At 49.6% G+C, this 26,099-nt stretch overlaps 2 protein-coding genes across 4 annotated transcripts in view; one reads left to right on the top strand and one right to left on the bottom strand.

Annotated features, from left to right (window-relative positions):
• Positions 1–247: 247 nt before the first annotated feature.
• CERS2 (ceramide synthase 2) lies at positions 248–25,335 on the top strand. Of its 2 annotated transcripts, none has more exons than XM_075561520.1 (11): positions 248–498; positions 21,426–21,599; positions 22,025–22,142; positions 22,311–22,429; positions 22,648–22,705; positions 22,812–22,862; positions 23,062–23,154; positions 23,317–23,445; positions 23,569–23,675; positions 23,764–23,917; positions 24,305–25,335. In XM_075561520.1, exons 1-11 carry the CDS (start codon positions 467–469, stop codon positions 24,443–24,445), a joined length of 1,176 nt encoding a protein of 391 aa, XP_075417635.1. In that variant the 5' UTR covers positions 248–466; the 3' UTR covers positions 24,446–25,335. The 2 variants fall into 2 exon arrangements, with proteins under 2 accessions (XP_075417635.1, XP_075417646.1); XM_075561531.1 differs by lacking the exon at positions 248–498 and adding an exon at positions 16,325–16,449.
• The window catches only part of SETDB1 (SET domain bifurcated histone lysine methyltransferase 1), a 50,615-nt gene continuing 49,733 nt past the window's right edge, over positions 25,218–26,099 (bottom strand). For both annotated transcript variants that reach the window (XM_075561509.1, XM_075561500.1), the window contains exon 22: positions 25,218–25,986. In XM_075561509.1, the coding sequence (XP_075417624.1) occupies positions 25,869–25,986 (118 nt within the window). In that variant the 3' untranslated portion in view covers positions 25,218–25,868. The remainder of the gene's footprint in view (positions 25,987–26,099) is intronic.

Genomic DNA, 26,099 nt, shown 5'->3' with positions numbered 1-26,099 from the left:
ACAGGATTACATCATATCTGAAGATTGCTTGACCTATTGATATTTTCATAACATTGGGTCTTCCTATCCATAAGTAGGTGTACACACTTGGCTGATCTTGATTCTCCGAGCTGTGGCAGTTACCATTTAGTCATCCTCCATGGTGAAACCCAATGTAATGCAACCCGCCTTTCTGACGAGGTCTGCTGTGAGCAGCCAATCATCGACCACAAGAAGCTTCCCTGAGTCACGGGACTGGCTTCCAATACAGATGGATGACACTGGTAAAGCTCTTATGCTTTTTGGATCTGTATCTTGCATTTGGCTTGTCATCTGACTTCTGTTTCTTTGGACTTGAGCCAACAGCCTGCTGCTATCTGATCCGCCAAACTTTAGCTCATGAACCCCTGGAATGATGTGAATCAGGGGGAGCCTTCAGCCTGAAACTTGACCGACAGACTTGGAAATCGCCACCCTCTTCAACCTCATGAGGCATTTCTGTGAGATAAATCTTTCTTGGTATGTATGTGTGTATATATATATATATATATATATGAGCTTCACTAGTTTTGCTTCTCTAGAGAACCTAGCCTAAGACAAACCCCAGGTTAAATTAGGATTTCTGATAAATAACAAATATTTTTTGTTATAAATAATGATGTAAATATTGCATGGGATGTACACACTTATGGTAACAAATTATTTGTTGCTCATTTGAAATGATAACTTTAATGGGAGTCTTACATTTGATCAGACAACCAGAAAAATGGAACTCAATTTCTGCATGGTGGTTACAAGCAAACTTCCGGTTGTATTTAAATTCTGGTCTGTCTGGAGCATGTACCCAGGTACAGAGCAGTGCTGGAAACACAGGGAACCCAGGACAGATAAACCCCACAGTCAGGAGAAGGAGAAGGTAGGGGGAGAAAGGGGAAACTGATCACAATGATCTACATATAATCCCCTCCCAGGGGGACAGACAACAAAAAAGTGGGTGAAGGGAGACATTGGTCAGTATAAGACATGAAAAATAATTTATAAATAATCTAGAGTTCATGAGGGAGTGAGAGTGGGGGAGGGAGGGAAAAATGAGGAGCTGAGACCAAGGGCTCAAGTAGAAAGAAAATGTTTTGAGAATGATGAGGGCAACAAATGTATAAATGTGCTCGACTTAATGGATGGATTCATGGATTGTGATAAAAGCTGTAGGAGCCCCGATAAAATGATTTTAAAAGATTCTGGTCTGTTGCATGAACTTGGGAAACTAAACCTCTCTGTGTTCAGTTTCCGCATTGTCAGAAGAGGCGAGAACTAAGTAAGTGATCACGGGTAACACACTAGGAAGAAGGTTGGATACATAGCAGCACGTACACACGTTCAGAGTGTTAGCTCATCCATAATAATGAATATTGTTTTTGCAACATTTTTCCATGGTAATTATGATTATTTTAAAATAATTTCATGGTAATTATTACTGTCGCTAGTCTCTAAACTAACCTGTGCTCTCTCTTGCCAACCTCTAATCTGGCCACAAGAGGGCACAGGCAATCCCTGAGTGCCTGCAGTCCTCAGAGGCCACTTGAAGTCTCTGAACCTCTTTGGCTCATTGCCCCATTGTTGGTAAACACAATCTCCTGAAGACATACTGTTTCAAGGTGGGCCAGATGTGCAGAGAGCGTGACACATTTACAATGGCTTCACTGAAATGCAGTTGAATCTCATTGCTGCCATCATTGGGAATTGTTTTGTCCAAGGTCAGGTTGGCGGTGTTGTTTTGAAATTTACTTATCACCTCCTGAACCTTGGCTCTCAATGATAATGATAAGATCAGGAGATGTGGAAAACTAACACTGAGGGAAACAGAACTGGGACTTATTCCCTGACTGGAATCGAGGGAATCTGGAAGACCAGTGTTCCAAGGTAGGAAGGACACCACTCGAGTAGTTGGAGATATAGTCTGAGTACATTTTCCTGAGTTAATCTATCATTTCCAGACTCTCCCCTTAAAGCTGTGCTGCCTTAAAGTGAGCACATGATTGATTCATTCTCCCTATAGAAGCCGACATTCCTATTTGCTCAATTTCTTCCCGCCGCAGCACCCAGCCTCTCTCATATCTTCCTCCAATAGCAGATGGGTAGGGGGGTTTAATCCTCCGTGCCTACACTCAAAATGTTTGCCATAGCCTGAATTTTTGACTATATTAATTTGGTCTTTATATTTGCCTTGACAGCTTTCAATGTATAGAAAATAACCACTTTGCCCCTGGGGCTCTTTTGAATTTTATATATAAAACAAATGGGGGAATTGTGGGATATAAAAAGACTTTCCCCCAGCTTTGTCTCCCCCAAAGACATGCCAAACATTGAGCCTGTTCGACAGCACATGGTGGGAGATCAGATGCTCAGAGATATTCTCCCTGAAGGCATTCAGCCATCACACTACTGGCTGGTCCACGGTAGGTGGGGCTCACCCCCTACTGATAAGGATAGTAATTGTTTCCATGGGGATCCAGAGAGCAGGTCAATCCTGCTCAGTGACATCCAAAGTTAGGCTGCCATCCTGAATCTAGGATCCACCCATCTTGCCGCAGGTATACCACCAATCCCTCCCCTTCCTGTTGCGTGTTTACCCCTAGATCGTCCTCATCTCATTACTGTAGTACCTATAGTGTAACCCCTTCCTGTGACGCATAGCTTTACCTGTAATTAGGGGGCTTGTATACCTCCAAAAGGTATATAAGTCTTGATTAGAAATAAATCACTCTCTCTCCCCTGTCCCCTCTCCCCCTGTCCTCCTTCCCCACTTCCTCTCCCCTGTCATTCCCACCTTCCACATCCCTAGGTGGACCACCAAGCAGGGCTGAGATGAGCATGTTACATGAAATGTGTCTGACTCCTTCATTTTACTTTCTCTCTTCTCTCTTGTTCTCTGACTTTACTGTAATCTTTATGTATTATCGCTGTACAATTACACCTGCCAGGCCTGTGATTGTGGGAAACAGAAAGATTTCTCCCAAGTCATTTCCCCAAAATAAATGTTAGACTTAGGACACTGCTTGTAGCTAATGGTGAATGATTGTCAAGTTACCTTCCTGGAGGCAGTCAGTTGCCAGACAACTGTCTGGGCCCACCACAGGTGGAGCCCACTCCCTGCTGTTAAGGACAATGGGCTACTTCTCCCTAAAGGCTTGTGGTTATTGCTTTGGTTCCTGTAGGTGGGGCTGACACCCTACTGATAATAGCCAGAGAACAGGGCAAACCAGCTCAGTAATATTCAAAACTAAGCTGCCTCCCTGAATCTAGGATCTGCAAATCTTGTCACATGTGTATCCCAATTAACTCCCCTTCCTATTACTTGGATACCCCTAGATTAGCCCCCTCCCATTACTGTATTACCTATACCACAACCCTTTCCTATGATGTATGTCTTCACCTGTAATTAGGGAGCTTGCATGTCCTCAGAGAATATAAAAACCTTGGCTAGAAATAAATATCTATCTCTCTTTCCATGTGGACCACCAATAGAGGCTGAGGTGAGCATGCTACCATGAGATGTGTCTGAGTCCATTATTTCAATCTCTCTTCTCTCTCTCATGCTCTCTATGACTTTACTATAATCTTTACTTATCGCCATACAATTGCACCTACCAGACCTGTGATGATGTGTTAGGGGCTGGTCTACCCTCACACGTGATGATTGTGAGGGGCTGACTCCCCTGACACTGGTTCAAGCACCTCTTAGTCCTCAAAGGGACACCTTTGTTTTTCAGCCCTTTAAAGAGGTCTTTTGCAGTATATTTTCTCAATGCAATACATAATTTGATTTCTTGATCAGCTTTCAAGGGTTTTGACCCATGTCCAAGTAACATAAAAAGCCATGACAATTTCAATATTTTCCCTGTTTATCAGGATGTTACTTGGTCCAGTAGTAAGGATTTTTATTTTCTTTATGTTGAGGTGTAATCTATACAAAAGGCTTTGATCTTCATCATTAAGTACTTCAAGTTCTTACTTTTAACAAGCAAGATGCACGTTACTTAACGAGTCTTCCTCCATCCCTGATGCTGTGTCCTTCTTCACCTAGTCTAGCTTCTTGGATTGTTTGCTCAGCATATAGATTTGACAAGTATTGTGAAAGGCTACAGACCTGATGAACCAAACTCCAAACCAAAGTCACTGCCATTGCATCGATCTGACACATGGACCCTACAGGACAGTGTCAACTGTCCCATGGGTTCCATGACTGTCATTCTCTAAGGGAGCAGAAACACCTGTGATTTTGAATGACTGATCTTCAGATTAGTAGCCCAAAGCATGCACTACCAGAGCTCTTACATGATTCGAGCTCATACAAACCAAGCTCACTGACAACTCACAGCCACCCTGTAGGACAGTAGTTCTCAACCTGCGGGTTGTGACCCCTTTGGGGGTCAAACGATCTTTTCACAGAGGTTGCTCAACATAACAGTAGCAAAATTGCAGTTATGAAGTATCAACCAAAATCATTTGATGGTTGGGGAGAGGGGCAGTCACCACCACATAAGGAACTGTATGAAAGGGCCGTGGCATGAGGAAGGTTGAGAACCACTGCTATAGGACAAAGTAGACTTGGCCCTGTCGGTTTCCGAGGCTGTAACAGGAATAGAAAGCACCATCTTTCTGTGGTTTTGAAAGCACTGTCTTTCTGCTGGTTTTGAACTGCCGACCTTGTGAATTACAGCCCAGTGAGTAACCAGGCTCCCCTACAGGACTGGGTAGGATTATGCAAATGTGTGCCTCACTAAGGGATTGGAGAGCTTGTAAATAAGGTACCTGACACCTTTCTTGTGTGCAACCACACAGTGGTCCCTTGTATACAGTTTCTTGCAATGCAGCGGATTACTGGACGTGGCTCTCCTGCCTATTGTCTTTGTAACTCTCACTAAATAACTGGGTGAGGAAACAGCAAAGGCAAAACTGGGTGAGGAAACAGCAAAGGCAATGCCATCAAGTCTGGTCTGACTCATAGCGGCCCTCCCGGACAGAGTACAACTGCCCCCTTGAGTTTCCAAGCCTGCTTGTCTTTACAGGCGCACAAAATCTATGGTTTCTTCTCCTGCCGAGCAACTCGGGTTCAAGCTGTTAATTCTGCCACTGGGGCTGCACAATGACTGGGTCGGGTCATCCAATCAGATGGTTTGTAAAGAAGGCCCAGAGTCCCCTAGGACCACTCCCATGAGAGTTGGTCAGGTTGACCACACCCCTCGGCATAAAATGAGCCATCTCAGAAGCAGCGGGGATCTCACTTCAAGGAAGAGAGAAGCAATGGGCATGTGGATGGTTATCAGAGGTGTAAGAGCCCCCAATAAAATGATTTATGAATATGAGAAGACGAGCCCGGAGTGGAGTGGCATGTTTGGGCCCCGAGATGCCTGTGCTGAACTTCTTCGACGCAAGAGCTAGAGACCTGGGACACCCCAGAGAACAGAAAAAGAGCCAAGAAGTCAGAGAAGCCAGGGCAGCAGGGCAACAGGACCAAGAGCTAGAGCTAGAAGGTGGCAACCTGGCCCATGGAGCCAGAGCCTGGCTGCCCACATGCAGGAGGCTTGCATGGCAGGGAATTGCTTCCAAGCACTTAATGGGGTCGGGGTGGAATCAAGGAGGAGCTAAGCAGCCTAGGTTGACAAGCTACTGGCAGAGTGGGTGCTTAATTGGTGACCTTACAAGCTGAACGGAAGCCAAGAGGTCTGGGAGCTGAAAGGCTGAGGGCTAAAAGAGTTTGTAGCACTTGCCCAAGCAGGCGATGAGAGTTGACTGTCCTGACCAAAGAACTGCATTCTGAGCATTTCTCTTTGTGAATTGTAACCAGTTATTTCCTAAAGGAACCTCATCATCATGAGCATGGCCTTTGAGTTCCGTGTAGCTATTGCAACAAAGTATCAACCCGGCAGGCAAGTAGAGTGTGGGATGGAGCCAATGTGTCAGAATTGGTAAAGAAGGGGAGAGGTGGAGGCAGCTCCGACCTCATTGTCAGAATTGGCCTTGGGCTGAAGTTGACTTTGATGTTCCTCCCCCACTTATGAAATCAGAGGTCAGATGCTCCCTCCATGTCATTTTTACAGTTTTGCATGAGCACAATTAAGTGTTATTTAATTCCCATTCTTTGCACTGTTTTGATCCATACAACTGAATGCCTTGGCCCAGTCGATAAAACCCAAGTAAACACCTTTCTGGCATTCTTTGCTTTCAGCCAAGATCCAGCTGACATCAGCAATCATATCCCTCATCCCATTCCCTCTTCTGAATTTATAGGAATTCCCTGTTGACGTACTGAAGCAATGTCAGGGGAAGCCAGCCCCTAACACATCATTATGGGTCCGGTAGGTGCAATTGTACAGCGATAATAAATAAAATCATAGTAAAGTTATAGAAAGCATGAGAGATAGAATAAAAGTATTGAAATAAATGGAATCAGACACAATTCACGGTAGCATGCTCACCTCTGCCCCACTCGATGGTCCACGTGGAGGGAGAGAGAGAGAGAGATTTAATGCTAGCTCAGACCTTTTATATTCTCTGGGGATGTGCAAGCCCCCTAATTACAGGTGAGGACATACGTCCCTGGAAGGAGCTGTCCTATAGGTAATACAGTAAGGAGAGGGGGGTGATCTAGGAATATACACACAATAGGAAGGGGAGGGATTGGGGTTATACATGTGACAAGATGGGCAGATCCTAGGTTTAGGATGGTGGCTTAACTTTGACCTGTTCCCTAGATCTCCTTAGGAACCATTATCAGTAGGGTGTAACCCCACCTATTGGAACCAAATAGATGTCTGCAGGTGTCCATTGTCTTTAACAGCAGGGAGTGGGGCCCACTGCAGTCTGGCAACTGGGCAACTAGCAAATCGCAGGCCCTCAGGGAGGATGTCTGTGAGCATCTGGCCTCCCCCCACACGGCAACATTTAAAAATGGTCTTCAGCAAAACTACTTGCTTGTGATGGTAATCATGGATTAATTTTCTTTGGAGTGGACAAAAATATGGACTTATTCCAGGCAGCTGGCCTTCCAGATGTCTTTGCATAGAGGGGCGAACACATTCAGAGGTCCATTGTTTGCGGAAATATCTCCTTTGCTATTTCCTCAATTGCAGGAGTTTGGCTTTTCCTCAATGCCTTCAATGCGTCTTGGCCTTCTTTCAATATCATTTGTTCTTGAGCATATGTGTGCTAGGTTTTGTGCCAGCAAATCCACGCATGGAGCGCCTCTGCAGACACATAGTTCACCCAAACCAAACTCACTGCCATTGGGCCAATGCCAACTCCAAACTGCTCCTGAGTTTCCAAGAGCAACTCTTCATGAAAGTTGAAAGTCTCTCTCATCTCCCTCCTGAGGACAGTGAGGGACAAATTTGTGAAGGGCCCCCTCCCCCACCCCACACCTCTGAAGACTCTTTTATGTGAGTGTTACTTTATGTAGGTCAGGGATGACAGTGGGAAATGCCCTAAAGGAATTAACACACCTATTGCCTTTAAGAGTTAGGGTTCCGCCTCTTTGGGGGGGGGGGAAGGGAAAAAAAAAAAAGTTAGAGTCCCAGTCTCACAGGAGCAGCTCTGCTCTGCCCTATAGGTCACTATTAGTCAGCATAGATGAGTTGGGCTGTCATTGCTTTTCAAATACAATGGGGCTGATTGGACCCACCGTGATAGGGACCAAGAGGCACCTCTTAAACAACAGACAAGGTAGTCGCGGTGCGGACAACAGAGTCAAAGCAGTGACCAGCACAGTCCCACTCTTAGGGGCTTCTGGCATTGACTAGTTAGGCAGGGTGTCCCTCAGAGTGAAATAGAGGGAAAGCTTATTTAAAAATTGCTTGATCTGAATCCTAACCCTAAGTCTAACCCTAGCCCTAACCCTAACCCTAGCCCTAGCCCTAACCCTAACCCTAGCCCTAGCCCTAACCCTAGCCCTAGCCCTAATCCTAACCCTAGCCCTAGCCCTTACCCTAAGTCTAACCCTAACCCTAGCCCTAACCCTAGCCCTAGCCCTTACCCTAAGTCTAACCCTAACCCTAGCCCTAACCCTAACCCTAGCCCTAGCCCTTACCCTAAGTCTAACCCTAGCCCTAGCCCTAACCCTAACCCTAACCCTAGCCCTAGCCCCTAGCCCTAGCCCTTACCCTAAGTCTAACCCTAGCCCTAGCCCTAACCCTAACCCTAATCCCAGTCCTAAATCTAACCCTAAGTCTAACACTAACACTAACCCTAATTCTAAATCTAATCCTAACCCTAATCCTAAATCTAACTCTAACCCTAATCCTAAATCTAACCCTAATAACAACAACAACAACAAAAAATTGCTTGATCTGTTCAGATGAACAGTAGTAGTCTAACTCATATCACCAGAACAGAGAGTCATGGCCTGGAAGCCGTGCTGGCCCTGCTGGCCCTGCTGGCCCTGCTGGCCTCGGGTTCACTGGATTCTGTCATCACAAGCCTGCTCTGTTGACCCTGGACATGATTTCACCAACCTATTGTCTCCTTGATTTCTGGCTGGTCTTCCTGTCTCCTGACTAGTCAACAGGCTTGAACTGGACTGGACTTACCTACTTCTACAATTGTGTGAGTCATTTTTTGATATAAATCTCTCATTCTTTTTTTTAATCAAAAGTAAAGAGCTTTATTAAAGCAGATTCATGAATCAGAGACATACCAGCACCTGGCCAGCACACATTATAAGAAGAGAGCAAGTTTTTTGTGGGGTGCAGTCAACAAAGGGCTGTGTGCTCACAGGCATGAAAGGGTACAAGGGCACTAAACTACAATCCTCAACATTATGACTATATACTGGTCTTCCCACTGCAAGGTCAGAAGTTCAAAACCACCAGCTGCTGTGTGGGAGAAAGAGGAGGCTTTCTACTCCTGTCAAGAGTTAGCGTCTCAGAAACCCACCAGGGTACTTCTACCCTGACCTCTAAGGTTACTATGAGTCAGAATTGACTCCAATACAGTGGGTTTTGAATGAGAATTTCCTAGAACATGGTGACCAGGCCATTCTTCTCGGATCAAGCTGTGCAAACATGCTTGCAAACACCTTTAAAAAATTTTTTTTGCAAACATTGTTTAACCAATTGTCTTTACATGAGCTAAACTCTGGACACTTGTTCCTTTTGGGTTATAAGCACCTAACCTTTTTTTAAAAAAACATTTTATTAGGGGCTCATACAACTCTTATCACAATCCATACATATACATACATCAATTGTATAAAGCACATCTGCACATTCCCTGCCCCAATCATTCTCAAAGCATTTGCTTTCCACTTAAGCCCTTTGCATCAGGTCCTCTTTTTTTTTTCACTCCCTCCCCGCTCCCCCCTCCCTCATGTGCCCTTGGTAATTTATACATTGTTATTTTGTCATATCTTGCCCTATCCAGAGTCTCCCTTCCCCCCCTTCTCTGCCGTCCATCTCCCAGGGAGGAGGTCACATGTGGATCCTTGTAATCAGTTCCCCCTTTCCAACCCACTCACCCTCCACTCTCCCAGCACACACACACACACACACACATATATATATACATATACATACACACACACACATACATATACATATATATATATTTTTTTGCATGATGCCTTATACCTGGTCCCTTTGGCACCTCGTGATTGCACTGGCCGGTGTGCTTCTTCCATGTGGGCTCTTTTGCTTCTGAGCTAGATGGCTACTTGCTCACCTTCAAGCCTTGAAGACCCCAGACACTATCTCTTTTAATAGCCGGGCACCATCAGCTTTCTTCACCACATTTGCTTATGCACCCATTTGTCTTCAGCGATCCTATCATGGAGGTGTGCAGCCAATGATATGATTTTTTGTTCTTTGATGCCTGATAACTGATCCCTTCGGGACCACTCGATCACACAGGCTGGTGTGTTCTTCCATGTGGGCTTTGTTGCTTCTGAGCTAGATGGCCGCTTGTTTATCTTCAAGCCTTTAAGAACCCAGTCACTATCTCTTTTGATAGCCGGGCACTATCAGCTTTCTTCACCACATTTACTTGTTCACCCACTTTGGCTTCAGCAGTTGTGTCGGGAGAGTGAGCATCATAGAGTGCCAATTTGATAAAAGAAAGTATTCATGCATTGAGGGAGTGCTTGAGTAGAGGCCCAAGGTCCTTCCGCCACCCTAATACTATACTAAACCTATAAATGTAGACACTTAGATCTATTTCCCCATCCTCATATATATGTTTGCATGTACATGTCTTTGTCTAGACCTCCATTACTGCCCCTTGACTCCCAGCTCCTTCCTCCATCTCCCTTGACTTTCCTCCTGCCCCACTACCATGCTCCGTCCTCGCCTGGGCTACAGCTATACCTCTTCTCTCCGCAACCTTACGCTAGATCATTCCCCAGCACTTAACCTTTTACAAGAAGCTGAATTATCCCTTCAGGACCAGAAGCAGAGATCTTAGGTCAAGCTGCAGTTTGATTTAAAATAGAGTTTAAGACTTAGATGTGGGGCAATCATTTTAGTCATGCCACGAGCCTCACTTTTGTGGTTCACACATACATCATTAATTAGTTCTTCCATGTGTTTAGTTTCTTTGTTGCTTTCTTAAAAGATTTTTTTCCTCTTTTCTGCTTTGGATGGTAATGTCCCAATGTGTCAGAAATGGATACATTCATGCCAGATTAAGAAAAATGTAGCCCAGGGCATCATCGAATCCCCCCAAACCCACTTCAACAGAGTCCATTCTAACTCAGACTCTACAGAGAATTTCCTAGCCTGAAAAAAAAAAAAAATATATATATATATATAAATCATTTTATTGCGGGCTCTTACAGCTCATCACAATCCATAGATACATCCATTGTGTCCAGCACATTTGTACATATGTTGCCATCATCATTCTCAAAACATTTTCTTTCTACTTGAGCCCTTGGTATCAGCTCCTTACTTTCCCTCTCCCCATTCCCTCCCTCATGAACCCTTGGTAATTTATTATGTTATAATCCCCATCCCCCATCTTACATGAACTTCTGTCTCCCCTCACCCACTTTTCTGTTGTCCATCCCTGTAGGAAGGGGTTATATGTAGATGATTGTGATCAATTTTCTCTTTCTCCCCCCAACTTCCCCCTACCCTCCTGGTATCTCTAGTCTCATTATTGGTCCTGAGGGGTCTTTCTCTATCTATATACCCATACATATAAATATCTATGTAAAATCAGGGGTAACCCACCCTACCACATTATACTACCTTCAGAAACGGTGGGACACTAACTAATTCTATTTTGGTACCACAATTCTGCACATTCCTTCTATATGCTTTTGATACTTCTCACAGCAGGAGTCACAATGCGAAGAGGCGGTTGCAAATACCCATTAATGACTGGAATGTGGAATGTATGAAGTCTGAATTTGGGGAAACTGGAAGTCACCAGCGGTGAAACGGAATGCATAAAGATGAACGTCCTAGTCACTAATGAGCTGAAATGGGCCATCCTGGCCATTTTGACAAACAACATGTGCTACTGTGCTTGTAAGGACAAGCTGAAGACGAGTGACAACCTATTCATCACCAAAAGGACGTTTCAAGCTCTACCTTAACTTTCCTTGCCTGGCTGTCTGGGCATCTGCTGCCATCATGATGGGCATGTAACTCTCTGGAAAAGGAAGTTCACGACAACCAATGATTTCAGGGGAAACAAACCATCATGATGGCCCTCACCCTAGGAAGGCAAGAGAGCCTAAGACAGAAATTTTGGAAAAACTAGCCAAATTACGTAAGACCATTCCATGTCCGCTTTGTATTTGGCTCTAGAACCCATTTGGTGGCAGCTTTGGCATGACTTACGATTTACTTGGATTATGCAAAGAAAAATGAAACTAAACACAGACCTGCACGACATGGTCTGCACGAGAAGAAAAAGAGCTAAAAAAATTAGCACAAAGAGTGCAAGAAGAGAATTCAGAAAGTCAGTGGCACTACAGAGGCCAGTGTTGGTGCTGGTTAAAAGAAAGGATTAGAGATTCTGCTGTGCTCTGCAGTGATTGTGTGGATTTGGCACCAGAGGATTAATAAAACATAACAATCAGAAAGGGAAAAAAAATCTATCACGAAGTGCAATTCTGTCAGTAAATTCAGAGGCCGACAAGGAAGACCAATTAATACAACTATTATTTAAATTTATACACCAACCACTTATGAGGAAGATCCAAGATTTACTAACTTCTGCTATCCAAAATTGATCAAATAAGCAATCAAGATTGTGTTAGGCAGGGTTCTCTAGAGAAACAAAACCAGGACACTTATGATTATATACATATAAGGATAGGTTTGTATAGCGAGAAGGAATACAACAGCTAATTAGTCCACACACCAGTACAGAAGGCTCAGTCCAACTCACTGTCATGGGACAATTAATATACTGAGATCAAGAAAGCAGACAGCGACGTGGCTGGTGGCGGGAGGTGCAGAGTCTCCTCCCAGAAACAAGATGAATAGTCAGTCTGCAGGCAGCAGACAAGGCAAGGTGAGGCGGGAACAGTAGGAAGATGAGATGTGGAAGCATAGCAGTGCAATGGAGCCTCAAGATGTAGTCATGCACGTCAAGGTGACATGATCCACCAGGATCCACAGGTTGGCTCTGCCCACAGGTAGTGCAGAACAGCTAACACTCTGGTCCAATCACCAGGGAATGAAAAAGAGAGGGAGGCCAGCCTAGGAGAGCCATTTATCTCAGTTGCCCTCCAGTCAAACTGTGACCTGATTTACTGGCTAAACTCCACCCACATTTCCCTATGGGAGCCATGTTGGCACAAAAAACCTAACTATGACAAAGATGCATTGAGAAATGGGAAAGTTGTAAGCACAGAAGGATCATCAAGGCTGGAGAATATGCCCTAGTGATAAAAAGGACCTCAGAGATCACATGATAGAATTTTGTAAGACCGATGCCTTATTCATTATAAATACATTTTTCAACAACAATTTATGTTTACAGCAATTATACATGTGAATGTTGCCAGATGGAATACACAGGGATACAAGTGACTATATTTGTGGGGGGAAAAAACATGGAGAAGTTCAATATCAGCCAAAACAAGGCCAGGATCAGACTGTGAAATAGACCATCAATTGCTCATATGCAAGTTCAAGATAAAGCTGAAGAAAACAAAAACAAGTACTATCTATCTATTTGTTTATGCAAATTCAAAGACTAAAATGGTCAGTGTAACTTCACAAAGAAGAAAATGCAATTATAATAATATTCTTCACTAGGACTTTCTTTCAAAATAAACTACAAACAAACAAACAAAACAAGTACATGAGAGCCAAAGTATGATCTTGAGTATATCCCACCTGAATCTTCAGAGAGCATCCCCAGGTTAGACCTGATGTATTGAGGGCTAATGATAGAAGATCAGAGAGTTCTGAAGCGACACAAGGGGCATCATATACAAAGAAATAAAGGTCATTAAAAAGACAGGAAAGACAGAAAAGGCCAAAGTGGGTATCAGAAAAGACTCTGACACTTGGTCATGAATGCAGAGTATCTAAAGGAAATGGTGAAACAAAAGAGTTGAACAGAAAACGTCAAAGGGTAATTCTAGAAGATATATATGTACATTGCCATGTATATCTATAATAACTAAATGTGCAAAGATCTGGAAAGCCAAAAAGGAAGAGCACATTCAGTGTGTCTCAAGCTGAAAGAATGGAAGAAAACATTCAAGCCTAGGGTTACACTGTTGATTTCTGGGGCAAAATATTGAACAGTGGAGTAAGCTGTAATAGACAAGTACAGTGCCCTAATAGTTTTTTTTTTGGTGACCCCGACGTGATTCGAAGCCCTAGTTGTTTACTCATAAACATTTTAACTCCATATTGCTTTTCTGTCCATAATTTGCATTGCGTGATTTCAGAATAGGTAGAAATTCCTCTTGCCAGTAAATGTTTTTCTTTTCAGAAATCCGTGCACTTGAGTCCCTGTTCAAGTACTTGTAAGGCTCTACCTGTTTACTCAAATAGGCTAGTGTTGGGGGAGGGAGGAGGGAGGGGAAAATGAGGAGCTGAAACCAAGGGCTCAAGTAGAAAGCAAATGTTTTGAGAATGATGAGGGCAGCAAATGTACCAATGTGCTTGACATTCAATGGATGTATGTATGGATTGTGATGAGTTGTACAAACCCCTAATAAAATGATTAGAAAAAAAGAATCCTTGTTCCACAACTAGGCTGTGCCTATGTTATCCAAGAAGCTAGCCCTGATCTCTAAACCCTGGGTCCAAGGCGCGGTGATTGCCCTAGCCTCTGCCGCAGGACACTGCAGCAACCAGTGCAGAGGAAGTGAGTCACCACTGCAAGGCAGGCAGCCTTCAGGGCACTGTGGGTGTGGCCATGCCAGCCCTGGGGGAGGGGAAAGAGGTCAGAAAGGTGTATCAAAATCCCTGGGTCTGGCAATGGGGTGTGTCTGCAGTGTGTTGGCAGAAGCAGGAGCAACCATCCTAATGCTGGCTCATGCTTGGTTTTTCCTTCTTCATTTGCCTGTTCTTGCCTTCTGAGGGAAGGGCACCTTATCTTTATTTCTCAGGCCCTAACTGCATCACTTGTGCCCCCAAACTTTCCGTCCCTCCAGGAACACTATCTTTAAAAATTAAAAGGACAACAAAGTCCTTTCAATCAGTCTTTCTGAGGGAGCTCTGAAAAGCTGGGAGACAACCTGATACCCAGGAAAGCTGCCAGAGAAGCAAAAGGAAGGAGGACCACACAGGAAGTGTGGAGGAGGGATTAGAGAAGCACCCCTCTCCCCCCCAGGTTAGGAGACACTGGAAAGGGGTGTGTGTGTGTGTGTGTGTGTGTGTGTGTGTGTGTGTGTGTGTGTGTGTGTGGTGTGTGTGGTGTGTGTGTCTGTCGCATCTTGACTAGGCACAGAAGAATGGCGTGGGGAACTTTGGCATTGCAAGACTGCCAGAGAGGGGATCAGAGGGAAAGATGGAAGATGGGTTGATAAGGGTGGGAAAGGCTCTGAAAGTGCTTGGGAAGGCTGGGCCGGAGGGGTTGGCAGTTCCTGGAAAACCAGGGAGAAAAGGCTGGAGAGCCTCCTGAAGATGGTGGGGCGAGGGTGAGCCAATCCATCCATTTTCCAGCGGCAGGTCTGGGGTGAGTCTCACTCCAAAGAGCAAATGAGGCGCTGGTTGGGCTTGGCGTCTCAACCCCTCCAGTTGCACAGAGGGCCAGTCTCCCAACCAGGGCGGTTGGAAGGTCCACCTAAGACAGCTATGAACGCCCGAGTTCAGCTAAGTCCGGAAATCAGCCAAGGTTAGAAGCTCCCAGTATGACACCATGCAATCAACATTTCTTTGAGGATGACGAGGGCAACGAATGCATAAGGGTGCTTTACCCAACGGATGTACGTATGGATTGTGATGAGTGGTATGAGCCCCAATTTTAAAAAAATCAACATTTCATCACGGTAGAACACATCCCGTACCTCCACCTTTGGGTCCGCTGTGGCTTTCTCTGCAAACACACCCTCAACACATCTTAGTCAGGTTTTGTTCAAGCAAGGAGTCAGGTCAGTGGGCTAGGACAAACGTGGTTTGTCTCCCTGAAACATCAATTTTAATAGACTATTCGGGGAAAAACTTCTTTTTTAATATGAAAATGAACACTGGTAAACGGGTGAAATTGAACTCAAATCCATTTACAAACCAAAACTTGGGGTAGAGCCTGGCAGACTATTAGGTGAGGATTAGTTTACAGGTTCCAGTGAGTGTAAGTTCAACAGTAGGTGGGTGGAAACTTGGCTACTATTTAGGGCGTGGGAGTGGGGCAGGGGCTCCAGGGGGTAGTGCAGACTCTCTTAAAGGATAAAAAGGCCCTCTCAGATTGGACGCAGCACAAACGGCCCTTCAGCTCCCTGCCGCGGGCCACCCAGCTCCGTCGGCAGCCCAGCGGGACCGGAGGGGGGCGAGCAGCCATCCGCAGGGCGCAGGCGCCCGGGCCCAGGTCTGGCCTGCAGACGGGGCGGGCGGCGTGCGCCCCGGGCACGCGCGCTGGGCTCGGCGCTGGGGTCCCCGCGGTGCGTGCGCGGGGCAGGGGCTGCTCCCCGCCGTCGTGATTAGAGTGGGCGCGGCTGTGGGGCCCGGCCGCCCGGAGGGCAGGGGAGGGGCGGGCGCTGGGGACTGGGGCCCGGATCCCGCCCGCCCCCCGGCCGCAGGCCCACGCCCAGTCTCCGGGCTCCGAGTCGGGTGGCTCGCGGCCTTTCCCTTCGGACTGGGCTCGGACTCTGCTCGGCTGGGTTCGGCGGTGGCGGGAGGAGGGGGAGGAAGGAGGGAGGGAGGGAGGGAGGGAGGGAGCGGGCGGGCGGGCGGAAGGGGGAGGAGAGGAGCGAGCGCAGCCAGGTCGGAGGGGCCGCAGCCGGGCAGCGGAGACACGGAGCCGCGGCTCTCGGACCGGCCACCACCGCCACGCCGCCGCCGCCGAGTGAGTCGGGCCCCCGGCTCCGGCCCCGCGCCCCGGGTTTTGCGCTCGGGGTGGGCGCGGAAGCGGCCGCGGAAAGTTGGGCGCACAGGAGGCCGCTGGGCCGCGGAGAGGGCCGGGCCGGGAGGGGAGCGGGGGCAGCGGGGAGGGGAGCCCGGCGCGGGCGGCGGGCAGGCTGCGGGCTCGGGCCTCGGGCCGGCCCGCTCATGGCGGCGGGGCCTAGGGGAGGGCGGGCCGGAGCGCTTCGCGCGAGCGGCCGGGCCCCCGGCGCGCTGCCCGGCGCCCGAGCAGCCTCCAGGGCCACAGGTAGGGGCTGGGTGGTGGGGGCGCGGGGCCGCAGGCGCCCCTCGGCGGGGGAGGGGGAAAAGTTGGGGACCTTGGGCGCGAGAGCTCCCGCCTGGCAGCGGGCCCGCGGCGCTGCCTCCGGCGTGGACGGGCTGGGTGGTTAGAGAGGGAGGGGGGCTGGGTCGGGCTGGCTGCTTTCTGCTCTTATCGTTCCCCTGGATGTCCACCCGGAGGGAGGGCAGCTCGTCCATGTGCTTAACGGGAAACAGGAAGGAGTGGCTCTGGGTTTCTGCCTGGCCCCCCAGGGCTCAGGATCCTATACCGTTATGGGGTGTGTGTGGCTGGGGTGGAGTGAGATGGGGGGTCACCTGCTGGTGAAACTGGTTTTCTGAGCCCGCGCATGCATGCTGATTTCTGGCCCGGAGGCTCTACGGCTAATGGGTTAATTGCAGGTGTGTGACACTAATTTTTGGACTAGCGTAGGGGCTTTTCTCATCTCCCCACACTTCTCCAAACTTGATCCCAGTCGCTTGAACTTGTGTTGGGATGAGGAACCTTGAGGATCCTGAGGTTCGGAATGAGCCCCTCTTCCCAAGGAAACCAGGGAAGGCCTCTCTGGCAGGCACAACTGGGTTTGGATTTGGGGTGAGGAGCTGTCCCATAGTAGCGTTCAGGTGAAAGGGTCTGCATGGAGTGGCTGCACTGGGGCATTGGGGCCCATGAAGATAAAGACTTGTTAGCAGCCTTGTCCCCGAGGACGCGGCGGCCCTGACCCCCAGGACGCGGCGGCCCTGACCATTCGGTGACCTGTGCAGACTGTTCCAAAGAGTTTCTTGTCTCTCCTGGTGCCCTACACCCCCCACTCCCCAAGGCAGGCCTCTGGTTGGCTTTCCCCCTGGGAAGAACGAGTTCCTCTTTCTGTTCTCACTGGCAGGCCAGACTGGTCACTCTCTGTGCCCTCCAGCACCATCTCCAGCTGCCTCTCCGGCTCCCCCCCCTCCGCCCCCCCCCCGGGGGGGCTTTAGTGTCCTGTGGCATTGCAGGGCTGTCCAGGGGCTGCTCACTGGATCTGAGGGTGCTGAGGTCTCTTTTGAGGCAGTCCAGATAAACTGCTGCCACATTAGGGCTGAGGCGCACTATTCTCCCTGCCGTCCACCCTCAACTGCCCTGCACTTGGGGGGCCTCGACTGGAGCCCCGAGCAGTGACACACCTCCTCTGGGCTCCCTCCTTTGGGTGCATGGCCTGCTGCTGTGGCTGCTTAAAAGGCCCATTTCCAACACGGAAGGTTTTCCATGACCCCCGTCGTCCACCTTCTGTTTGTAGCCCATGGCTCCCCCGCTTTCTCTCGCTGCCCCCTTTATATCTTCCTCAAAGCCACAAGAGATAGTGGAGCCATCCCCACAGGCTCCCACTTCTCTGGGTCCACAAGCCTCACTGGAGACCCTCCGCTCCCTTGGGTTCACGTATGGGGGTCAGAGGGCTTCTGGTGGAGTTAGGGCAAAGGGTGGAGGCTGGACAGAGGCCTGCTCAAATTCCCCGTAATTCAATGCCCATGAAATCTCTGTCCCGCTGGCCCCCCTCCAGCCTGTGTTTCCGAAAGTGGTGTCTCTTCCTCTCTGACAGGTGTGTGCCCCAGAGAAGCAAACCAGATGCACATACACAAGGTCTCTTCATGTGTGCGGGGCGGGGGGGGGGGGGTGTGTCAATTCTGTGAGTGGAAAAGGACCCGTGGGGGTGACTTTTCTCTCCGGTAGTTGCGCTATGAAAGCTGGGTCTTCGCCTCTTCGCACCCTCTTCTTGCTCCAGCCTCTTGTTTACGCCCCGCCCCGCCTGGGTTGCCGGTGCCAAGAAGCTGCCCAGGATGCGGCGGGCCGGCGGGGACAGAACTCCTGGACTCCCTGGGGCTGTGGAAGCAGGGCGCGCGGAGCCCCGAGCCCCGGTTATTCTTTCCTTTCCTCATGGGGGGCCGGCGGACTGTGGTGCTTTCTCTTGCTGCCAGGCCGGGTGGGGCGATGGGAATAGGGGCGTCTGCTAATGGAAGCCCAGGGCCGACCGGGAGCAAGGGTTATGGTTCCAGAAAGCCTCCATCCGCAGTTCCAGGCTGCTGACTCTGCGCCTGCCCCCTCAAGCTGGAAGGGGGTGCTGTCTTGCCCAGGGGTGGAGACAGCTGCACTCTCAGCCTCCTTGTAGGCGCAAGACCCGCCTAAGTGAAAGAGAGTCTCCATCCACAGCCTCCCTGACCCCGGGCAGCCCTCTAAATCCTTAATCCTCAAAATGCTGTTGGCACGGCACCAGAGACTCCCCTTGCCAGTTTCCACTGAACAGCGTGGCGACAGGGACCATTGCCTGGGCTTGTGGGTCCCCTTGACTGGAGGAAAGTTAGGCTTCAGGAGACAGAACGACCAATCAGGTGACTGAGTCAGGTGTAGTCCCCAAGTTTCCATCAGGCGGGCTAGAGAGGGTGTGCTGACACATGTAGGCATTCCGCCCTGTCCCTTCTCCACTCAATTTTCCACAAGGTGTTTTTTTGTTTGGTGCGGGAGGTGCCTGTGGGTGTGTGTGAAAAGTTTTGTAACGGATTTAAGTTTGTTCATTTCAAAAGCCTTCCATCTCTTTGACTAATTAAATATTTGTTCTGGCTAAATTGGAGGGGGAAAGGGCAATGTCCCCAGGGGTGGCTTGCCCAGCCAAGAATATGTGTGTGTGTGTTGGTGGGGAGGGAGGGGCTAGGGAGGAGGTGGGGCTGAAGAGCCTTTGTTGTCACTGTTGTCCTCTGATTTCTTCCTGAGAGTGCAGTGACAAGAGGGGGAGGCCGAGGGGGACCAGAGGGTAAAGTCCCTGAGTTGGAATACTGACCCGTGACGTGACCAGGCTGAGAGGGTTTTCACAAGGCCTGCTCTGGTTGGCGGGGCGGAGCTGCAGCCCAGCTGTGGCCTGAGTGTTCAGCCCTCTGCCTGTGGCACCCATTGCTCTCCCCTTCAGAGTGGAGTGCAGTCTCCCCACTCTTGTCCCCCTATCCTCTGCCCCCACCATGGGAAGAACACCTTTTGCATCAGCTTTCAGGGTTTTTTTCCCCCAAAATGTATAAATTAATTTTATTTTCATATTTTATACTGTCTGCTGTCTCCCTTTAACCACGTTTATGTTGTTTGTACGTTGATCATTGCTATCTGTTCCCCCTTTCTGCCCCCCCTTCCCCTACCCCCATGGTATCACTCTCATTATTGGTCTTGAGGGGTGTATCTGTCTTGGATTCCCTGTGTTTCCAGCTCTTATCTGTACCAGCGTACATGCTCTGGTCTAGTCGGATTTGTAAGGTAGAATTGGGATCATGATAGTAGGAGGGAAGAGACATTACAGAGCTAGAGGAATATTGTGAGTTTCATCAGTGCTATTTTGCACCCTGGCTGGCTCGGCCCTACCTTGTGACCCTTTTGTGAGGGGGTGTCCCATCAGCTTTCAGTTTCAAGGCCAGTCTGAATACCACCTCATTGCTAGAGTGGGAAGCCTGGGAGCCCTGCACCGTCCATCTTGCAGACGCACCTGCCTTTGGGGTCCGAGTGCTGTGCCGGGCCACCTGACTCTGCAGGGCCATCCCTCTGAGCCCCAGACCAAGCTCTCCCTCATCCAGCTGGTTATCCAGGTGCCCCCCCACCCCCTGCTCTGATCTCTCAGTGCAGAGGGGTGGGCAGCATAGAGCAGCAGCTCCTGGGACAGAGCTGGCGGGTATTTATGATGAGTGCTACCCTGCAGACTGGAGTGTTTTCTTTTCTGGATGAGCCCTTACAAGTAGCTTCCTAATTTCACCTGCTGTTGCGGTCTGCCATCTTGGTTCCCTCTGGCACTTTGCCTTCACTTTCTGAAGAGGCTTCAGATGGAGCTCGCTCTCGTAAGGACTGGACACCTTGGCATGGGAGTCCGTCTCACGTGCAGCAGTGTGATGTCCATGATGGTTCTGGAAGTCAGCATCATTTTTTTATTCTGCCTCTTAAATTTCTCCTAGGGGCCTGCTGCCCACATGGGTTGCAGAGGGCCAGGAGGAAAGGTTTTGCCCCAGCGCTGTAGTCTGTTTCAGTTCTCCCCTCCCAGAGAACCTTCAGCTGTGGGTGAACTTGGTACTGGGGGCATGGCCAGGGAGGAGGGAGGGGAGTGAGAGGATGCCCCTGGCTGTACTCAGATTGCTGGCAATAGCTTCTAGGACCTGATCCTTCCTGCTTGTTCTCTAGGTTGATAGCCAAATAATGGGCAGACCTCCAGTTGATTCCAGGCAATCAGGACTTCTGGGCTTAGATCATGTTGAGAAGAGGGGTAGACTTCTTTCCTTATGTGTTGGCTTCATCGTCTAAGACCCACTACCACTGAGTCAGTTCTGACTCACAATAATCCTCCAGGAGAGAGCAGACCTCTTCACTAGGGTGTCAGGGGCAGGACATCTTTGCAGGACCAGAGAGCCTCATCTCATCTTTGAGCAGCTAGTGGGCTCCAACTGCTAACTTATCAGTTAGCAGGCCAACGCATAACCCACTATGCCACCAGGGCTTCCTAAGTTGCCGTCAATAGTAAATGTTAGAACTGGAAGGCCACCGTATTAGAGGACACGGACTTGCCCCGTGTCACACAGCCAGGGTCAGAACCTGCTGTGGTTTGCCACGCCGTGAAAGCGTTCATTCCTCCCCATTCCCTTCTCACTCAGGATGCTCCAGACCTTGTATGACTACTTCTGGTGGGAACGGCTGTGGCTCCCCGTGAACTTAACCTGGGCTGACCTCGAAGACCGGGATGGACGCATCTACGCCAAGGCCTCGGACCTCTACATCACACTGCCCATGGCCTTGCTTTTCCTCATCGTTCGCTATTTATTTGAGCTGTGAGCATATAAACTTCCCGTCCCTCCCCTGGCGGCTAGCCACACCGTTTCTTGGCCTTCAACTTTGTCTCCGACTCTTAATTAGTTCAGTACCCTGGTGTTCTGGCTACCCAGGTCGCTGCCTACTGCGTGCCCCCCAATGAAGGCGCCATTGTTTTCCTGAGGGCTCAGCACCCCCAGGCCCTTCAATGCTCACTTGTTCTCGCCCCCACCCTCCACCGGGCCTGGCCAGTAGGGAACACAGGCACCTTTGTCAGCTGCGGGTAGCCAAAGGAGACTGGGGCTGGGGTTTTTTAGGAGATAGGGGAAACTGAGGCCCAGAATGAAGATGTCAGAGCTTGCAGTCTATTTCCAAGACTAACTCAAGCAAGACAAGAACGGAGGTGTTTCAAAAACGGGCGTCTCTTCCCTTCTCCCTTCCTCAGTTACATAGCTACGCCACTGGCTGCCCTTCTGAACATAAAGGCGAAAGCTCGGCTGCGGGCACCACCCAACCCCACCTTGGAGCACTTCTACCTGACCAGCGGCAAGCAGCCCAAGCAGGTAGGAGCTGTACTTGGTGCCTTGGGAGCTCCTGAATTTGGAAGGAGCGGAAAGGACTGGATGGGGTTGGCGAAGAGATGGGCAAATGGAGGGGACTGGCTCAGGTTCTTCGTGGCCAGGGAGGTGCTGCTGAGTTCTGAAGGAAACGGGCCTTTACATCATCTCCAGGTGGAGGTAGAGCTGTTGTCACGCAAGAGTGGGCTCTCTGGACGTCAGGTGGAGCGATGGTTCCGCCGCCGCCGCAATCAGGATCGGCCCAGTCTCCTCAAGAAGTTCCGAGAAGCCAGGTAGGGTGGCTGGGCCAAGGGAAAGCAGGTGGCAGGAAGGGGTTTCCTGCCAAGAGGTGGGTGTGGTAGGGAGCATGGAGATTAGGAGGCTGGAGGGTGAACTGAGTCACTCATGTTCCCTGGAACCTAATGTTTGTAAGGATCCCCAGAGGCACTTGGTGGCGGCTGGAGGGTGGTACCTTTTCCTGTCCTCTTACCATTTCTGCTTCCTCTTGCAGCTGGAGATTCACGTTTTATCTGGTTGCGTTCATTGCGGGAATGGCTGTCATTGTGGATGTGAGTGGGGCTGCTGAAAGGTGGGGAGCTGGTTCTCTGGCAAGGTAGGGGTGATGCTTTGGAATCGGAATCCCTCCTCTTCTAACCACTCACCATCTCTCTGCAGAAACCCTGGTTCTATGACCTGAAGAAAGTTTGGGAGGGGTATCCCATACAGGTATAAGAGCGGGGTGTCATGTTTTCTTCTGTAGGGTGTTGATTGAGGGAGTCCATTTAGGATAGGAGATGCACCCTGTGAAGTCTCTGGAACATGTGGTAGGAGGGACTGAAGTCATGGAGCTAGAGGAGCTGGGTTTGGAGAGGTGGGACCCTTGGCCCATCACTCTGGGGCCGTCACCTCTCCCCCTTTCCCCCAGAGCATCATCCCTTCCCAGTACTGGTACTACATGATTGAACTTTCTTTCTACTGGTCCCTGCTCTTCAGCGTCGCCTCGGATGTCAAAAGAAAGGTGGGTCAAAGATTTGAGCCTTTACAGCCTAGGACCCACTGCCTCCCCTTTCATGTCTGGGGGTTTTGGATGGAGCTATGGGGTATAGGCACGGAATGTGAGGGGAGAAGGGGTGCAAGGAAGCAGGGGAACACAAGTTCCTGGAGCCTGTGTCCTCTGTAGGATTTCAAGGAACAGATCATCCACCACGTGGCCACCATCATCCTCATCAGCTTCTCCTGGTTTGCCAATTACATCCGGGCTGGAACGCTCATCATGGCTGTGCACGACGCTTCTGACTACCTGCTGGAGGTCAGCGGGTGTTTGCTCAAACTCAGAGACGGGTGGGGTGGGTCAGAGCCAGTGCTGGTAACTGGGGTGTATGTATGAATGTATGGAGGAGCCCATGATGATACATGGGGGCTATTTACACAGTCAGCCAAGATGTTTAACTATGCGGGATGGAAAAACACCTGCAACAATATCTTCATCGTCTTCGCTGTAGTCTTCATCATCACTCGACTGGTCATCCTGCCCTTTTGGTGAGCAGACGATACTCCTGTTCTCAAGAAATTAGGGGTCCACACCCCCCCTTAACTCCCTTTGACCCATGTTTCCGGTCTGTCTCAGGATCCTGCACTGCACCACGGTGTACCCTCTGGAGCTCTACCCTGCCTTCTTTGGCTATTACTTCTTCAATTCCATGATGGGAGTCCTTCAGCTGCTGCACATCTTCTGGGCCTACCTCATTTTGCGCATGGCCTGCAAGTTCTTAACTGGAAAGGTGAAGGCTGTCTCATTGTGCGGACCCTGCTGCCCTCCTTTCTCAGGAGCCCTGGTGGCATAGTGGGCTTGTACACTGGGCTGTAACCACATGATCGATCCGCAGTTCAAACCCACCACGCATTCCATGGGGAAAAGATGCTGCTTTCTGCTTAAAATTGTAAAGGGGTGGCTCTACCTTGTCCTATAGAGGATCACTGTATCCAACCCTAATACTGGGTTTGGCTTCTGGAGAACCCATGATTCTAGACAATGTCCAAAGTCATTCCTACTCCACTAGCAATACTTTAAAAAGCTATAAAGGGGGTTATGGGGGCAGCAGTAACAGGCCTGAAAAGATGCAGTTCTTAGAAGTTTGAAGACATAACCTTTCCTGTCCTTCCCACAGGTGGTAGAAGACGAACGCAGTGACCGGGAGGAAACAGAAAGCTCGGAAGGGGAGGAGGCTACAGCTGGGGGAGGGGCCAAGAGCCGACTCCTAGCCAATGGCCACCCCCTCCTCAATAACAACCACCATAAGAATGACTGAACCACGGTCCCTACTGCCCCCAGATAGTCCAGTACAGCCAAGGCACTGCCCCCTCTCCCCACAGGGTCACTGTAAGCTCTGGGGAGAAAGGAGAGTGCTCCATGTCCACCCTCCTCGCTTCTGTGTCACCCAATTGCCTTTAAACCAAATTCTCACTCAGGCGCCCCTCGTGTGGAGGGGCGGCTGGCCCTGTCCTGCTCGAGGGGGATGGCTTTCCTCTCCTCTCTATCCTTTAAGGTGTCGTTTCCACTGTTTTGAGACCCTTCCTCAACTGTAGGGTGGGCTTTACCATTCACATTCCTTATACTCCAGAATCTGGCCGTTTGCCTCTGACTCCCTGACCTCCAGGGCCAGGGTTGTGCCTTACTGTCCCATCTGTGGGCCTCATTCTGCCAAAGTTGGATCACCTTTCTAAGCTCCCTAAGTGGGCCAGAAACCAAAGCTGAGCTGCCTTGAACCCCTTCCTTTCTGAGACACATGTGGACCGAGAGTAGGAGGGCTTACCCAGCCTGAGCCTACCTCTGCCAAAAGGGGGGCCTGTGCGGACAGTTCCTCACGTTGCTTCTCTGCCAGCCGCCCCTGCAGCCACAGCCAAGACCCAGCTGCCCTCCTCTGGCACCTTCCTTTTCTCTTCAGCTACGCAAGCTGTTGTGGAGTAGAACGGCAACTAGTTTTAATTTTATTTATTAAACATTTGGGGTTTTGGTTTTAAAGCCAGAATTACAGCTAGCACCTGGCATTTCAGCAGAGGGACCATTTTCAGACCAAAATGTACTGTTAACGATTTTTTTAATTAAAATATATTAAAGTTTAAGTAAAACATGGCAATATATGTTTGAGACAATTAGGAACTGAGAAAGGGATAAACTAAATAAACTAAGATGATCTTCCTTATGGCTTCCTCAGTTACATAACATTTTCCTTGTAAAATATCACATGAAAAATCAAGAAAACCATGAGAACAGTGGAAGATTAAGGACAGCTGCCCTCTGTGGGGTGGAGGGGCAGGTAAAATCAAACTGCAACCTTTCACCACCTTGTGACAAGTTTTACCATCTCGTTACAACTTCCAAACCATCACAGACACTGGGGATGGTAGCTGCTCAGCTCCTATCCCAGGGAGGAGTCTGCTGGAAGGAGGAACACTTGAGCAAACGTGAGGCGTGGGCGCTGGGCAGCAGAAGGGCCGAAGGGGAGCCAGGCCCAGGTGAGAGTGGTAGTCTCTGCCCACCCCCTGGACAGCAAGGGTGGAGGCCCCTGCCTGCTAGCACCACAGTGGGAGGGGCGGGATCACTGGATCCAGAAGTCCCATCTCTTATCTATTAGGAGCGGGGTTCGTTAGACTTGGGGCCAGTCAGGGCGATCCAGTCCCTCAGGAAGGACAACTCAGGGCGGCTTCTGAAGCGTTAGAGATGGCTGTTTTCTAAAGAAGACGCCCTCTACACTCGATGGCCCCACAGCAGCAGAGGAGCTCCTTGCCTTCCACACTGCCCACTTCGTAGTTGTAGTCCCACGTAAGTTCTGTCCCAGCTCGGATTCTCCTGGAGGGAGAGGAGGACAGTGAGGAGGGCAGGAAGCCCACATGCCCCGAGGGTGTGCGGGTGGGGCCCTTAGGGTTCCACTGGTCCTTGCCCCCCCAGCCCTGGGCGGTTGC

This window comes from Tenrec ecaudatus, chromosome 1, assembly GCF_050624435.1.
Source record: "Tenrec ecaudatus isolate mTenEca1 chromosome 1, mTenEca1.hap1, whole genome shotgun sequence".
NCBI lineage: Eukaryota > Metazoa > Chordata > Mammalia > Afrosoricida > Tenrecidae > Tenrec > Tenrec ecaudatus.
This window is presented reverse-complemented; position numbering and strand designations above follow the sequence as displayed.